Source organism: Colossoma macropomum, unplaced genomic scaffold (genome assembly GCF_904425465.1).
Source record: "Colossoma macropomum unplaced genomic scaffold, Colossoma_macropomum, whole genome shotgun sequence".
Taxonomy (NCBI): Eukaryota; Metazoa; Chordata; class Actinopteri; order Characiformes; family Serrasalmidae; genus Colossoma; species Colossoma macropomum.
In genome coordinates, this window is record NW_023494789.1 from 29,239,651 (window position 1) to 29,257,925 (window position 18,275).

General features: G+C 38.2%; 1 protein-coding gene across 2 annotated transcripts; it reads right to left on the bottom strand.

Annotated features, from left to right (window-relative positions):
* Positions 1–3,285: 3,285 nt before the first annotated feature.
* Positions 3,286–18,080, bottom strand: arhgef25b (Rho guanine nucleotide exchange factor (GEF) 25b). 2 transcript variants are annotated; one of them, XM_036570794.1, is made up of 14 exons: positions 17,675–18,080; positions 11,468–11,688; positions 9,882–9,956; positions 9,645–9,769; positions 9,219–9,285; positions 9,009–9,112; positions 8,539–8,608; positions 7,482–7,571; positions 7,291–7,383; positions 6,397–6,447; positions 6,226–6,303; positions 4,805–4,996; positions 4,077–4,257; positions 3,286–3,968 (listed from the first exon to the last, which is right to left on the bottom strand). In XM_036570794.1, the coding sequence occupies exons 1-14, from the start codon at positions 17,766–17,768 to the stop codon at positions 3,778–3,780; spliced, it is 1,632 nt and encodes a 543-aa protein (XP_036426687.1). In that variant the 5' UTR covers positions 17,769–18,080; the 3' UTR covers positions 3,286–3,777. The 2 variants fall into 2 exon arrangements, with proteins under 2 accessions (XP_036426687.1, XP_036426686.1); XM_036570793.1 differs by having other exon boundaries at positions 11,354–11,688.
* Positions 18,081–18,275: the final 195 nt, after the last annotated feature.

Genomic DNA, 18,275 nt, shown 5'->3' on the forward strand with positions numbered 1-18,275 from the left:
TAAAGGTCTGGAGTAGATTCCGAGTGTTGATTTCAAGTGTTGTTATGCATTTGGTAGCTGTTCATGGGAACTTTCAATATGCGGTCCAAAAAAGTGTTAATGCAACTTAAGGGGGCTATCATTAGACTGAAAAAACAAAACACACCTATGAGAGAGATAGCAGAAACTTTAGGAGTGGCCAGCAACAATTTGGTACATTCTTAAAAAGAAGTAATACACTAGTGAGCTCAGCAACTCCAAAAGGCCTGGAAGACCTCACTAGAATGATAAGAAGAGGAGAGTATGGAGAAAGAAAGGAAGGGTTCATGATCTGAAGCATACCACATCATCATGTCAAACATGGTGGAGGCAGTGTTATGGCATGGGCCAGTATGGCTGCCAATGGAACTGGGTCACTGGTGTTTACTGATGATGTGGCTGCTGATAGAAGTAGCAGGATGAATTCTGAAGTGTAGAAAGCTATACTTTTTGCTCAGATTCAGTCAAATGCTGCAAAACTGATACGATGGTGCTTCATAGTACAGATGGATAATGACACAAAACATATAGTAAAAGCAACCCAAGAGCTTCTTAAGACAAAGAAATGGAATGTGCTTAAATGGCTGAGTCAGTCACCTGACCTCAACCCAACTGAGCATGCTTTTCACTTACTGAAGACAAAACTGAAGGCAGAAAGACAAGCAAGCAGCAACTCAGTGTGGCTGCAGTAAAGGCCTGGCTAAGCATCTCAAGAGAGGAAACTCAGCATTTGGAGATGTCCATGGGTTCCAGACTTCTGGCAGTCAGTGACTGAAAGGACTTGCATCCAGGTGTTAAAAATAATCCTTGTATTTATAATTATGGACCTGGCTGTAGGTGTGATGGTCAGTTGTCTGAATACTTTTGGCCTTATAGTGTTGGCTGAATAGGTAGATAAATGTAAGTGTTTTGGTTTTTGTGATGTCACAAAAACAGTAAATTCACAAACGGGCTGTTTTTGCATTTTAGCTTCCAGATATGGACTGAGGAGTGAATGGCATGTTTTGAAACTTACATACAACATCACAGTGTTTTATTGCATGTAAAGCATCTGTTCAGCCTCTAATGAGATTTTCTTCCTATTCTAGACCCTCAGAATTTATCGTATAGAATTAATATGGTACCTTCAATAGACAGCCGTGTACCTACTAAGACAATATTTATAAGGTCACTGAAGCCAAAACATGTCTGTGGTTATTTTAAACTTGTTTATTCAAGCATTCAAGATTCAGGATTTCACAGATGCAGAATACATCTTTAAATCAATACTAAGATTACAATTAACTGCAAACAAAGCATTACTGCTGAAAATCTAAGAACTGAGAAATCTGGCGATGTCTTTGACTTCACTTGTTTGACATTACTCAGATCACCACAAATTATATTGGTATTCTATACAATCTTGTTCATTTCTAACTATGTAGGTGTGAAATTTAATTTGTCAACCATTAACAATTTATTAATAATTGACAGACTACAGTCAAACAGTGTATGGATTAATACACTGTGTTTATTTTGAAGTAGTTAAACATTTAATTGGAATTTTTCACTCTTCTGTCTGTGCCAAGTCATTGCTGTAAAATCCTATCTAGCCATCTTATCTAATGCAAGGTAATGAAAGAATGCATGATGCTGTTGTGCTGCCAGACAGGTGTTTCTGGCAAACAGCTATTTGTGGTTGTTTACAAAATACAGTCACTTTAACCTGAAGGCCTGCAGTGAGATATCCATGAAAAAAAGAAAATGCAATACTGCTTAAAGTGGAATTCAACTGAATTTCTGCATAAGTAAGTTAGATGTAAACAAAGTCATTCAGAGTGGTTTCATGTGAAATGCTCTGTTCTAGAGAATCTTACAGAGTCAGAAGTGTTCACAGTGGTGGTGGTAGGAACCAGACATGCAAAGCATTTAATGCCTCTAAAAGATAGTTATTAAATGAAATGGTTAGGAATATATTGACTAATTGCTGAAACACTGTTTGCAATAGTACAGTACAATTTGAGATGAGGCTTTGGTGTAAAATTAACTCTTTACAACTCCATTCATGCTGTATACATTAATGCAGGGTACTCTAAAGCAAAATAGTCATCAAAGAAATGTTTTCAGGTTTTGACACGTTTTTTAACTATTATCAACATTACATTATTAAAACTCAAGAGATGCACGTAGCTTCTCTGTTTGTTTTGGATAGAAAATAAAATGGCTGTATTTGCACTGTATACATTGTGACCCCTGGTTCCTGTCACCATCACTGTAAAGAAATGAGTCGGGTCATTTTCGACAAAATTTGCCATTTCACATCAAACCACTCAGAATGACTGAAAAATGGGTGGAATTCAAATTCTGAATTCCTATTCAGGAACAGGTTTGGGAAGTCATTGATATTAATTAAAAAACTCTATATTAAAGGATGTCATGGAGTCATGGAGAGCACATGGAGTGTAGGCTTAGAGAACAAAGTCAATTTCAGTTTTGGATCTGAATGCAAAATGTAAAATGTTTTTAAAACTACTAAAAAGAGCCTAAAAGAGAAACAAGGAAGTGAGAGAGAGGGAGCTGAGGAGGAGACACTCCAAGAGAGTCCATAGAACAGCATGTGTCCCACTACACAGTGTCTCATCAGAGGACAACCTGGACAAAAAGAGCTCCAGGAATCAGGAGAGAAATTAAAGTGTTGTAGGGTTGCAACAATCATTTTTTTATGATAATTACATGTTACACTATTTTTATTTCTGTAATAGGCTCCTTTATTTAGTTTTTAATTAGCTAATCAACACACCCCCCAACACACACACACACACATGTACACAGTTGCAATCTGTTGACATGACTGTATGTCATAAGAGTATTGTAGAGCTGTAGAGGGCTTTTTTAAGTAAACAATGCATTAACTTTATTTCCACCACTGAATGACCATATGTCATATGAAAAATACAGAACACTATAGAGGACTTTTTTTTTAAAGAGACTCTGGCCAAAATGAAAAATGTAATCATCTCTGCATCTTGTAAACATGTATGCATATAATGTTGTACACATGCCTACTCACTTCCCATAGCAGTGCTGCAGTAGTCTCAAGAGTGAGATTTTCTGGTTTAAAGTCTAGGAAAAATCCCCTTCCTATTTATGTATCTTGAAGGTGGGAGGAACTTTTGAAAAACTTTATAGGGTTGGAATTTTGGCAATAGGCTGTTTTGAATGTTTTTTTCTATTAGCTGGTGACTGCAGAAGGCAGACAGCTACTGTTACTGCTAGGAAGCAGTAAATAAATATCATATTGCAGCAGTATAACTGTTGTAGAAGTCTCCATTTTGTGCTAAATAAAGATAGAATCGTTGTTTTTTTTTACAATTTTCTTTGACGGCCGTGGTGAGAGTTACAGTCATTATTGCGTTTGTGTTTATTAGCCTAGCTCAGTGCCTAAGTTAGCAAATAGGACTGCTCGACACCACAAGGATATCCGGTAGTTGTATGATGTATTTGTAAAATGCATGCTGGGTATTGTAGTGAAATAACAATGATGAAAGTAAACACGGAAGCGGTATAAAATCATGAATTCTGTCAAACGGATGAGACTTAAGGTTGCAATGCTGTATAACACAGAAAACAAAACAACAAACAGCAATAAATAGGCTTGGATACAACTTTATGTATTCAGCGCAAAAAAAAACCCCAACTTTTTTCCTTAATGAAGTTTGTCGACTAACCGTTGCAGCCCTAGAATGCAGTGTGTTATAGTACTGTAGCAAACAGAGATACCTATTGTTTAGACAGGATCATGGTGGGCAGTGAGGAGTTGCAGGCTCGCAGGCATGGGTGCTTTTGGCTGTCGATGGAGGTGGAGCTATAGGGTCCGAGGGCGGAGTTCACAGAAGTTGACGTCCTTATGCCTCTGCCCAGACTGAGAGACTTACTTTCACGCTTCTGATACTCGATAGGAGACTGCAGGGCTGTGAGAGAGAAAACCACAGAGAAGGTCAAGAGCAAGATCTACTCTGTGTAAAGAACTTTTTTCTTTTCTCTCATAAAGCTGGACGCTTTCAGTAGTAAAGAGTTACCATTGAGGAAATTGCGCTGTGTTTCCAGAATCTGAATGATGTCATTGGCCCAGGACAGTCTGACTTCTGGAGACGGTGCCTGAAGGACAAACCGCTGCACACTTCCACTGGCAGCACGAGATGTCAGAACCAACTGACACGGGTCATCAGGGCAGCGGTCCTCTATCCCTAAACAGCTCACCTTAAAGGGACAGTTCAGCACAAAATCAAATCTACAGAATTTTCCACTTAGCTTAAATGTAGTCAGTTAGCCAAGACATGTTTGGAGTCTTAAGTTTTCTTCTTCACTTTTGCACTGGAGCTACGAAGCTAATAGCTAACAAGTAATGGGAGTTTGTGGTCACCGGGTTACCATTACATAAGCTGCAGCGTTTACATATGTCTTTATAATGGTGGTGAAAAGATCCATATCCAAAATGACCAGGGAACTTACATTGCACTGGATGTATATTAAAAATACATTTTCAGTCAGGACCTCAAAACAATGCCTCAGGTACTAGGCAGCATATTCATAACCATTTCATGTAATAACTGTCTCTAATGTAAATTTTAGAGAACACTTTGGCCGTCTGGTTCCTATCAACACCTCTGTGAAGAGTTCTGACTCATTTCACATCGAACCAGTCTGACTGACATCTGACCTTAACAGTTAAATTAATCAAATCATTTATTAATTTTATACTGGGATGGACAGTTTTAAAACTGAATTTTAAACTTTTCAACACTACCTTGATGCTGTTCTTGTAGATGTATCCTGGCAGAGAGAATTCTTTCTTGCGGTCGATTGGCTCGCTGAGGATGACGAGCTGCTCAAAAAGGAAGACCTGCCTCTGTTTGGGGCGGGGCAGGACGCCAGTGTCCTGTTCGATGAGTGCAAAAGTGTCTTGCTGAAGCAGTTTCCCCTGAGCTGTTATCTTCCCCTGAGGACACATTACAATCACATAGTCCACCAAAAGGAGCTCCATCACTTCTGATTTACACAGTTTCTTTGCTGCTGACATATTAATGTGCATGTAACACCTTTCTGAAATAGACTTGCTTATGTGTTTTTGATGCTGTGAGACATTTAGCCTCAGTGAGACAAACGTACAGAAAAAATCAAGCTTCAAGATGGCTGCTACTACTGTTTGTAGCTATGTGATATTTTTGGCCATAGCCAGGCACATGTACAGAGAGACCCCAGGAGGGCTTGAACCCCTGACCATGTATTTGCATAATCATACTGTACAAGTGCTCTCTTGGTTAGTGTGTATAATAACTGTATTTTAAATAGCCTCTGCCGATCTTCAAGATCCATTGTGGCTCAGGAAAGTGGTCATTGCTCTAGAGCACCCCCTCTGGCGTAGTATGTGGTTCTCTGTAGTAGCTCCAACCTGTCATGCATCATGACAACACTGAAAATCCCACAAATAAAACGCTGAGAATTTCTTTAAGAAAGCGACACAATGTGTTATTTTGAACAACAATTAAACACAATTCATCAGCAATAAAGGGGGTTACTTCTTACTTACTTCTACACCAAGTTTACATTGTTGTGTGAAATAGGAAGTTATATCAGACTCTGTGGAGCTGTTCAGTAGAGATATAACTAACTACTACTTAGTAATTGAGTAGTATTGTGGGTAATGCCACACCTTTGCACACAAGCGACAGGAGTACAAATTCACACATGAATTACAATGTTAGTGCTTTTGTCTACCTTTGAAAAAACTCTATGTTTAGTATCCTCTGAAACGATTACTCTCTCTTGATAGGGTCATTATATACAGTAGTTCAAATTAAGTTTAATTTGTGTTCTTTTTTCCCTTTGACCCATTCCCTCCCAAAATGTCTGTGCATGGGCCTGGTCCAGTGTCCAGTGTGGGATGATTTATCCATGCAGTTTGCACAATGCACACTGTTAATCATTATTTTCCATTATTCATTAGCTACATAGCCTTCAGTGCAAAACTGAAGAGGTACATTTCTGGCAACAAACATGTCCTGGCAGATCGACTACATTTGGGTTGGTGGGAAACTGTGTAAATTAGATTTTTTAAAACAAAAATAGCACTTTATTTAAACTGCAAGAGCACATACAGGATTCCGTGCAGTAACTGAAGTTGTATGTTGTGTGTAAGAGAATACAGAAGTGTTTCTTCTCGCTCACCTCAAAACCTTGCAGTCTTCCAATATTCATCATATCATTACATCGCTTAGGAACGAAACACATCACCTCTACCGCTCTCTGTGAGAGAACAAAGGACGAATCGTTGTTTCAGGTGTGCCATCAGATAAATCTCTGCATTAAAAGTATGACTGGATTAGCAGTTCCACTTACCTCAAGTTCTTCTGTGTGTTTCCCTGTTTTAACATAGTACTTCAAGATGTCCTGCACACAAACAGACAGACAGACAGACACACACACATACAAACACCATTGTGTTTATTGTACATAGTTCAAAATAAAAGACACTGCACATAAATACATAAATTTTAATGTTTCGGCACCCCTGGTCAAATGATATGTTTTGTTGATTTTCTAAAAGACAAAAAGTTACACAATAAGGAAACTCACTTTTGGAGTTAAGTGGTTTGTGTTATGTTCTTGCGCTCTGCCCTTGATTAACCAGTTATCATAAAGTTATTGTTTCAAAGATTCAAGGTTTCCTTAAAACAACAATAACATCTTTACCTATTAAAGGATTATAATGTCACTCACATGGTAAAAGAGCCATATCACAGAACATTGAATTTTCTACGCATTTTTAATAAAAGAGTTTGTAAATGTATTCAAAGTTTCAGAAGGTAGGCTACCATTCATGCCCCAATCCATAAATGGAAACCAAGCTGCAAAAACAACCTATTATAAATTAATTGGTTTTGTAATGTTGTTAAAAACAAACCATTTATATGCAGTCGTATGCAGAAGTTTGGGCACTCCAGTCTGAATGGCATGTTTTGGTACAGAGTACACAATTTAAGGCACAATTACTGTTTATTTGCTGAATTTAACATATTAACATGGCACATTTTCTATTTTATGTTTTATTTTTTTCCAATATGTTTTATTTTTTTCCAATATATCAAACAAATAAACAGTAATTGTGCATCAAAGGTGCCACATTTAAATTATTTCACTGTAGAGTATGTGTTAACTCAACAATCGACAAAATATGTCATTTGATTAGGGGCGCAAACTTTTGCATATGACTGCATACACTTCCATACACACCTTGAGTAGAAGCTGATACTTCATGATCCTTTGAACAGGTTTAATCAGCAGGTCATTCAGCTGCAGCCTGTGGCCCAACTGCTGCCTTAAATCCTGTAGAAAAAGAAGAATCAGTCTCTCTCTCCCTCTCTCTCTCTCTCTCTTTCTCTCTGAAGCATACATACAGAGACTCTATTGGCTGCACGGTTCACCTCAAAATAGGTGTCTATGTACTCTGAGACAATGCACTCAGACTTGGGCTTGTTCTGACAGTACACCACGTACATGTGAAGACGCCGCTCCTGCAAACAAACACAAACACAGAAAGTAAAACTATTATCTTGTGAACATCTGCTTGACTGAGGTGTATGGTGGGAAACTGTCTAAAAAACAAAGTTACATGGTTGAGTGGTAAGTCAAGTTATGGTGGTTACGTAACAACATTGTAAAGATTTAGGTTTAATTTAGGCTTTAACCTTTATTTTCTCTCATTACATTTCAGTGTCCAGCAGGGCTTTATTGCCTTAGTATTCAAATCAGTAGCAAAACTAAGTCAGTCCTGCATTAGTATTAACATAGTCTGTCATCTGTTAAGAAGATTTCACTAACTAGGGGTTTTCATTTTGTGCATTACCTTAAGATTGTCATACATACACACTAGGACCCAGCTGATATAAACATTTTATAAGCAGTACATTACTTAATGCAAGGAACTGAAATACTTAAACAGTGCTGACTGATGTGACTCAGTTACTTATTATTAATTTTATTATTTTATTTTAATTTATAATATTTTAATTAATTATAAATTATTTTTATAATACAAAATTCACTTCCTAAAGGACAAACATGGTATCATATAAAAATTCCATTTCACAAAATATTAATCTTGGCCAATTTTATCAGTCAAATGATCAGTCGTCACATGTCACTGTCAATGTTTTCAGTACCCCTAGTTAGGTAACATTAGTACACTAATTATCTTGTGACAGTCAAATTTTTAAGTTCCTTTGACTCCACATGTTAACACTCCATGTTAACTCCAGGCTTTTAATTTTAGATTAAGATAAAGAATCCCCTTCCCCTCAGGAAAGTGAATGTAGTGTACCATTAAAACTCATTTAAGGTGCACAGTTGGACCTTAAGGACCATAATGTACTGTTGGGGGTATGTTTACTTTGTTTGTACCTTGGGGGACATAAATGTCCCTGTGCAGTACCCTTTATTCTGACAGGGCACACACATATAGATCCTCTGTTACACCCTTACATGTTTGATGAAGAGCTGCCCCAGCTGCTCTGGATTAGACACACACTTCTTCAGTTCACCAAGGAAGTAGCTGTAAGATAATAAAACATGGATTGATGTGTGCTCACACACACATACACACACACACACACAGGAAGCAGCTGGTTGGAGAGTAAATAAGAGGGTCAGAGCAGAATAATAAATCTACTGATGTTAAAACACACTTTCTCCCAAATGAACACACATACGTGCCATTTTGCACAATCATGGTATAGCTGTTCTCAGAATTACATGTAGCATTTTGGAACCCCTCCCCCCCATCATGCTTGGATGAGTCTGGGTTTGACGAATGTCAGGAGAATGTTACCTGCCTAACTGCATTGTGCCAACTGTAAAGTTTGGTGGAGGAGGGATAATGCTATGGGGTTGTTTTTCAGGGGTTGGCCTAGGCCCCTTAGTTCCAATGAAGTGAAAACACTGACCATACTTACTCCTTATGCCAGTCATAGATTTGGTGAACATTTCCAAATACTATTTTATCTTTCCCTTTCATATACTCTGGAACTCCACTGTTATTCATCGTGGCCATGTAGCCCTAAGAAAGAGAGAACAACAGACATACTGACTGAAAATCATCGGTTCTTCATTTATCATTTTTTCCACAATAGTTCTTATGGTGAGGGCAAGAAATTCAAATTTACCTCAACTATGTGGCCGAGATCTTCCACATATAGCCTTTCTGTCTCTACCAGCTCTGTTAGCACATATCTGAGCGAGAGAGAGAGAGAGAGAGAGAGATTTAAACTGTAGAGTTACAGTCGTATAGACAATTTTCTAAGTGAAAATAAGTTTATGCATTTATGTGGCCTGTGCGAAAGTACTGGGGCATTTTATACTGTATGCTTCATTTTTTGCCAATACATTAAGGTCAACAAAACATGACATTTAACCAGGGGTGTTCAAACTTTTGCATGTGACTGTACTTAAGACTCTCTCACATGTTTGCTTGCTAATAGAATTTGAAATGACAATTCAGAGAAAGCTGCAAAAGTGTGTTCTCATCACATCAAAAGTCAAAAGTGTGTTGAATCAAAGGTCTGTTGAACTACAACAAGGTCACGACCTACATGCTTTTTTCTAAGGCATTCTTTCTATCTTCTTCACTGTCTTCAAGGCCCACTGGTTGGCTGAATTTCTCGTCAGTCACAGATGAATTGCCTTCACCAGGGAGGAGTTGGCAGGGATGATGGTTCTGCATATAGAAAGATTTTGCTCTCACTGATGATCTGATAAATGCATATTACATCATCAAGTCGTATGAAATCACTTTCACACACACACTTTTGTGTGTGCATGCACATTACCTGTATGAGATCAGTTATGTGGCTGGGATAAACTGTATCATCAGCTACTTTGACTTCTGAAGCCCCGTTCAATTCCTACAAACAGGAGACAAGTGATCATTATTAACAGAAATGGCCTCTTATATCAAAGCTTATCTATTTCACAATTTACTCTAAATGTAGTTAATTAGACAAAGTATATTTTTTGTCCAAGTGGCGGTTTTAGTTTTGCATTGGAGCTATGAGGCAAATCTAGCTAACAAACAATGGAAACTTACAGCCACCGTTTAGCATTGTGCAATCGTCACACATTTGCCTCAAACTGCATTAAGTTGTTGAATGCACAAAATTCAAGCTTCAGAAGGACACTGACTTTTGTTTTCAGCTATGCAAAGTGCTTTTATCCATTTTTTTAGATACCATTATTTCACACAGTGCCAAAAGCAAGTCTGTTTGAGGTGACTTTAAAATTCAACATGGCTCGAGGTAAATATGTGATGATTGAGGCATACAATTTGCTTAATGCTAATTATAAGCTTCCATTACTTGTTAACTAAAGGCAGCCTGGGTTCGATTCCTGGCTGGGTGACCAGGGTCTTTTCTGTGTGAAGTTTGCATGCTCTCCCCGTGTCTTTGTGGGTTTCCTCTGGGGGGTGCTCTGGTTTCCTCCCACAGTCCAAAGACATGCAGTCAGGCCAATTGGATATGCTAAATTGTTCCTAGGTGTGTGTGTGTGTGTGTGTGTGTGTGTGTGTGTGTGTGATTGTATATGTCTGTGTGTCTGCCCAGCGGTGGACTGGCGACCTGTCCAGGGTGTTTCCTGGGATAAGCTTCATCACCCCCTGCGTCCCAGAAGGATAAGTGGCTTAGATGAGTGTGTGTGTACTTGTTAACTACACACAGTTGTCAGCCCATACAACATACAACATACAAAATACAGTTTTGTCTCAGTTTTTGAGGTATGTGGCTGTATAAGGCTGGGATATGGGAAATCATGTCTAACACATGTATCGCATTCAGATCTGTTTTTCACTTTCTGATTGAAAAAAATACATTTAAGGTGCCGCATCTGTAGTATAACTTACTTAAAAGAACATTAGCAAAGATTCATTTACTCCTCAATCTCACCATGCAGATGGTACTAGATCTATAGAGATTTTTTGTTCTGAAAACAGAGCACAGACAGACCCTGCCTCTCTCTCTATCTTTTTTCTCTCTGTGTGCTTTATTATCAAAATAATTGCTGTTGTTGCTAATGACTTAAACCATAGAAGTGTTTTATATGTGTATCAGTGAATCTATAGCATGGCTGCATTGTAGTTTTAATGCAAAACTAAAGACCCATATTTTGGACACCAAATCAAGTCTTGGCTGATGGACTATATTCTTGGTAAGGGGTGTTGTGTATTAATTTTTCTGCCAATTTTTTTGCCTATTCATTTCATCAAAAGGCAAAGGTAACCTAACATCAACTGTACTGAATGAAAACCCACCGGTGGTCCATCCGTAGCGGACTGGCAGTTGGACTCACTCGCAGTGCTCACTGTACTATAGCTGTGTGAGAGCGGCACAAATGGGAAGGACCGTCGATCTGAGTTATTTCTGACCTCTGGCCTCTGGCCTTTGCTCCTTTGTCCCAGGCTGAACCTGCAGAAGGGGCTGCTCAGCCACTGCCTCAGAGCTTTGACAGAGCGCTGGGGAGATGAGGGGGTTTGAGTGCTTGGGGCTGCTGGCCAGTGGTCACCAGAGGAGATGGGAGAGTGGTCACCAGGGGGAAGAAAGCTGGCAGAGGAGTCAGGAGTGACATCAGTGAGTCCTGAGAAAGACTCTGGAGGGAGAGAAAATAAGAAACCAATATCCAGCATACATATTAGACAGCTCAAATATGCACTCTTATGGAGAATCTCATCCAAATAGTACTCAAGAGGATTGATCTCTCAAGAGCTAATAAAGCTGCATATAGTTTATGTGCACAGTTAACAGCTTATGTCATTTGCTAGCTCATTCTGAATAACCTTGAATGCTGTGTCCTTTTATGTACGTCAGTCCATTTTGCAGTTTGTGCCCACATCAATCCCGACTCAACCACGGTTACCACATAAGCCTTTAATGTACTAAGCTACCTTGCTAAATGTGATCACATGAAAATGTGAACTCATCAAAATATGTAAATACAGCATGTGTGTCTCTCAATAACTTTACAAAAATACATTTTATTATAAAACATACTTTATAAAATTATATTACAAGAACCATATGTTGGCCCACACCTCTGTTCCTTACTCACATAGCCAAATAACCGATACATTGATTTCATGTGAATAATAATCTTGCAGATTAAGAAGTACAAACTTATACTTACTGCTATTATATACAGGAGATAACATTTCTTAGTCATAGAGTAGACTACATTCTAATATTCTGATAACCAATGATTTCAGACAATAATTTTTTTTTATTTATAGTTTTTAAGCCCTTGATAGTACTTTGCTGACAGATATATTTGTCCTTTCTTAACTGTTATTGGTCCTTATTAGCTAGAATACGTGTGTGCACTGCTATGAGTCACCTGAAGCCTGATATAATAATCTAAACGTTAGAAGTGATGGGACAGATTTAGCGGGAGATTTTCGGACCATGACATACATCTTCGTGTTTTAATGTCACCAGGCCCAGATTAAGATATTCTGATGCCCCTGGATGTTAGAGCTATAACGCCTCATCCCTAGGAACATAACCCTCTCCTAATCACAAGACTGGATTTCCACTGACCTAATAAGGCAGAAATGCACAAGAATTACAGCATTCAAAGTTTACACTTTTGGTGATTTATTTTCTGGCATATGGAACTCATCAGGTAATTTTTTATTCCTTTTTTTATTTGAGAAAAACAACTTTCTACTTTATAATTAGTCACAAGCAATGTAAGAACGTGCCTTAGTGCCACAAAATAAAGCAAAAGCCAAAAGAGGTCATGCATTACAGTGATTTTCTCTCAGGTAAGTGTGTTATTAGGCATGACATGAAGCAGAGTAAAATCCCCAATACCTGTGATAAAATCACAGTAACGTACAATCTTAAGTGTCTTATTGATTTTATAAAACATTGAAGACCATATAATATAATAACGTACACCACAGTTATTATTAAAAATAATTGACATAAACAATTATTTCTGTCACTCAATCTCAAATGATCCTCTACTTCCTACATACAGTGCACTAACAAATGCCTAACAAATAGCCATTTAGAATTCAGCCAAATGTGCCCAATTCTATACTGGACAAACAATGAACCATCTTGATGTAGAAGCCAGAGTTTCAGAACAAACCTACTGCACAATATAGGAAGGAGGCAGCCATTTCAGATTCAGCCTGTATTTATACAGCAGCCTATATAGTATTTTACAACTGATTCAAACACGGCTCAGCCAATGCGATTTCAGTAGCGTCACAATCCATTTAAGAAAAGCTTTATTTAAAAAGTTTGGAGACATGTCCAGTATGGTAGCTCCTCAGCTAAGGCCTTGCAAAATCATGTAGACAAAAGGAACACTTCCTCAAGAAAATCTCTAACATCATAATCCACAATGAATAAGATGACAAAATTATCATTTTTGTCCACGTTTTATGCATATAGATGTTACTGCCCACAAAGGTTTAGGCATAAATAATGAGAATGTTTATTGGATGTTTACAGCTGGATTATTAGACAGACTGAAACATTACATTCTTCAAGGGATTTTTAGTAAAAATGGTTCTATATAGAATCATGAACACTCAAAATACCTTTTGTATGATTAAAGGGTTTTTGCATCATGACAGCGTTCTTCAGATTGATGGAGAATGTGCTGTAGATGGTTCCATGTAGAACATTTTTTGAAAAGTGTTCTATATAGCACCAAAAGGGGTTCTCATATTGTTACGATGCCAAGCCTAGAGATGCCTCAATCCACAAAATTGCTAGTTATCTATGATATTTTTGCAAATAACATTAAAACCATGGGTTGTCAATATCAGTCAAAATTATTGGCAAACTAATGTACTGGTCAGGCTCTAACATGTGCATATATGTGCTTGTGTGACTGTTATAACAGGCAGTATGATAGTTGATATATTGCAGTTCAGTGCATGCCATCAGCACTGAACTGTGGGATATTTGAGCCTGGCTAATATGTTCCAAACTTCCTGTGGAACAGCAATGAGAGAAAACAGTCATCATGAGAGCAACGTGCCTGCACACAGCAAACCACTGCGCTCTTGTGCAACCCCTTAACTCCTGGGGGCCCCTGTTCCCAGATGAGGTTGATTCAGAATTTCACCATGAACTTTTTCCAGCATCGCCACAAACATTCCTCATGCTGCTATTTCTGCTGATCCTTCCACATACGTATTCAATATTACATTATAAATATATCTGCAGGCTAAAGGAGCAGACTCTGCCTTATAAGCCCATGAGCTGCAGCAGTGATGTGTTGACATCATTGTGGAGAGAAGGGCAGAAACAGAGAGGCAGAAACAGGAGCAGCGTACAGGACATGGATTAGCCGACTGTAAAGGACACAAAATCATAATCCTTCACTAACCTACAAAATCAGCACACACAAACTGCTCGGTTTTTGGGTAATAACGCATCTAATGTAATCAAATGATTGCATTTGAAAACTAAACATTATGAATGCAACAAAAAAATCAAATAAAAACAACTTCTGTATGTGTTAGGACTGACACTCTTTTGTTTTTTTTTATCTATATTAATAAACAAAGTGAATGGCCTTTGGAACGGACACATTGTGTGTGTGTGTATGTGCATAAATTGTATCCCAACAGACACACACACATACACACACATATTTAAGCCCTAGTTCTCAGAGATCAGGTGAAGTACGACACAGAGAGGGTGAAGAGAGGACTTGGACATTATGATAAACTGCAGAATGAAAAGAACATTTATTTAGGACGAGTGCAGAGCCGTTTCATACTGATATCATAGTAGTTACTGAATAATAATTGTTGGAATATGTATATAAAGTTAGATTTGAATTAGAAAATTGTTTATCTGGGCAAGAAGCATTTATTTGCTCAGAAAAACACTGATATTACAACAAATACTACTAATTTCAACACAGTAAGAAGTGATTTTACACATGTAAATGTGTTCATTTAGCCATTTCCAAACATCTCCTTAGGGCAGGCCATAAATAATTGTAGTTACCATCCAACATTTGATTTAACTAATCAGTACTTCCTTATATTAAGTCAGGTGTGCTGGTGATGGGACAAATTCTTGTGATGGCTGGGAGTATTGAGGAGAGACTTGGAACCAAACTTTTGGAATTTTTGCCCATTCATCTCAAAGAGCATTTGTGAGGTCAGACAGTAATATTGGACGTGATGCTTGCAATCTCCATTCTAGTTCATCCCAAAGGTGTTTGATGGGTTGAAGTCCGGGCTCTGTGCAGGCCAGTCAAGTTCTTCCACACCAAACCAACCATGCCTTTATGGACCTTATTTATGCATTAGGGCACACTCATGCTGGAAAAGAAAAAGGCCTTCCTCAAACTGTTTCAATGAAGTTTGAAGCATACAGTTGTCCAAAATGTCTTGGTATGCTGAAGTGTTCAAATTTCCCTTTACTGGAACTAAGGGGCCTAGGCCAACCCATGAAGAACAATCCCATAGCATTAACCCTCCTCCACCAAACTTTACAGTTGGCACAATGTAGTCAGGCAGGTAACATTCTCCTGGCATTTGGCAAACCCAGACCCATCCATCAGATAGAGAAGTGTGATTCATCACTCCACACAATACGTTTCCACTGCTCCAGAGTCCAGTGGCAGCATGCTTTACTCCCCCAATCCACCCCACCTTTTTTGGCATTGTGCATTTTGATCTTAGGCTTGTGTGGAGCTGCTCAGCCATTGAAACCCATTTTGTGAAGCTCTGAACACACAGTTCTTTTGCTAATGTTCCTTCCAGAGGCCATTTGGAACTCGTTAGTGAGTGATTCAACAGAGGATAGGCACAGTGCGCTTCAGCACTCGGCGGCCCCACTCTGTGAGTTTGTGTGGTCTACCACTTTGTGGCTGAGCTGTTGTTGCTCCTAGGTGCTTGCATTTCACATTAAAAGCACTTACAGTTGACAGGAGCAGATCTAGCACCACAGAAATTTCACAAACTCATCAGTACAGCCCATTCTACTGCCAGTTTTTCTCTGTGGAGATAGCATGGCTATATACTTAATTTGATTCACCTGTTAGCAAAGTGTGTGACTGAAACACCTGAACTCAATAATTAGGAGGGGTGTCTAAATATTTTGTCCATATAGTGTATCTGCCTATTCACTTTACAACAGTTTAGCTCCACCTATTCCAAGTGTTATACCAAGTGTTTTAGCCCTGACTACTTTTTGAATGAAATATAATACAGTGTAGCCAATCAGAAGAGAAGTCATTTACATATTGTTGCTGTAAAAAAAAACTCTATTTTTGCCGATTCTTCCTTTTCTGCAATGTCAGCTGTCCTTTACTTTGTGTAAAAAAATTCATGACAAATAGGCCAATAGAAATAGTCCAAAATTACTTGAAATAAAACTTCTTTATATTGACCTACATTAAAAGTTATGACCATTTTGCCTCCTCCTGGAAAGATACTTGGTGACAGCGATGATACATAGACGTCCTAAAGGTGCAGTAACACAAATACTCGATAAAGAGTCGTCATGTAAAAATTGATTACACCTTTACAAAAGATTGTAAGTGGCCCCTGTAGGATAATGTTTAATTAGCACCAAAGTTGCTAGAACCCTTTTGCATATGCTTCTACTTCTTCATCATCTTGAATTATTGTTGTTGTTAGTTAGTTAGTTTGTTTGTTTGTTTTTTAGTTAGTTAGTTACAGTCAAAAATGTTTGAATGGTTTTGTTTTGTTCCATAACACATTTAAACACATTAACACATTTTTTTTCTTACATGACATACATTGTTGGGCATGAACTTCATATATGCACGAATTATCAATGCTATACTCTGATTAACACCAACTTTTAGGTATGAAATTTTGTCCACTGAAAATCTTTGGCCAAAAATAGATTGAAATGCTACTTTTAGTTTTGGCCAAAAGTGAAAAAGTTTATTTTATGTTAACTATTTTGATTTATTTTATTTTTAAATTTCATTATTTCATTTCAAAGCAAAAATAAAGAGGCAAATGTAATAAATATACGGAACAAAACCTCTTATCTCCATTTTTTTTCTGTTTTTCTGTTTTTGACATACGTTGAAAGTACCTGTTGCCTTTTACACTCTGTGTAAAATTCATGATGAATGGATCAAAAGAAATTTCCCAAAATTACATGGGAAAAATTCTGGTTCCATTGACTGACATTTTAAGTAAAGTATGTTTTTTCCTGCTCCTGTAAAGTTATCATTTTGGAGATACAAGGTTTTGCTCTGACAGCAACAAACAAACAAGCAAGAGAATCATGGTCATTTATTAAAAACGTTTAGAAAAGTTTGTGTCTCCAAACTGCTGACAATCATTTCTTCCATGTCACTGATCTGCTTTAAAACTGATACTCCAATCTGACATAAGAAACAGGGCACACACCATATAAAATGATATCCTACACTGAAAAGGTCTGGGCGCAGTTGTTGGGGCTTACATTCTTAGTGCAGTAGATTACTTGAAATGAGCAAAACGTTAAGGCAGACACTGTAAGGCAGACACTGTAAGCCACTCAGCAGCTTTTAGATCAGCTAGTCAGAGGTGAAAGATACAGAGATATAGAGTTAAAGAACAGTAGAATTGACTTACCTTGATCTCTGATGGAGTAGCATTCACACGTGGCCAAAACTTTCTGAAAGAGGTTTGAACAGCCACACCCCCTCAGGGCACGACGTTCCTCCATGCCCACTGTATAACACACTGCATCAGCTCAACAACTTGGCTCAGGGTCTCTGTACATGCGCGCACACACACATCCACACCCACTTCAGAGATAATCCCTCAGTCATGAAGCCATACTCAACATCAGCATAATCTCTAATCCATTATACTGTGTCCAGACAGACAGAACTCCGCCAGGACCTCTGGACTGATCTTCCATAAGGTCAACAAACCAAAGAAGGAGAAACAGAGAAAATCTCCAGGTGATGAAAGTCTTCAGCTCATTCTCACCAGAATACCACAAAGCGAGAGCAAGAGAGAGGCTGAGAGTGTGTATGAGTGTATGGAATAGATAGAAAAAACAGGGGTGGAGTCACACTGTTACTGGAGTCTATCCTCCTTTCTGCTTTTTTGCCCCCTCCCTCTTTCTTTACTATTGTTTCTCACATCACATACACGCTTTAATGATCATCCAAATGCCATTTTATCTTTCAGTTTCATCAGAACATTTGCAAATTGCATCATCAAG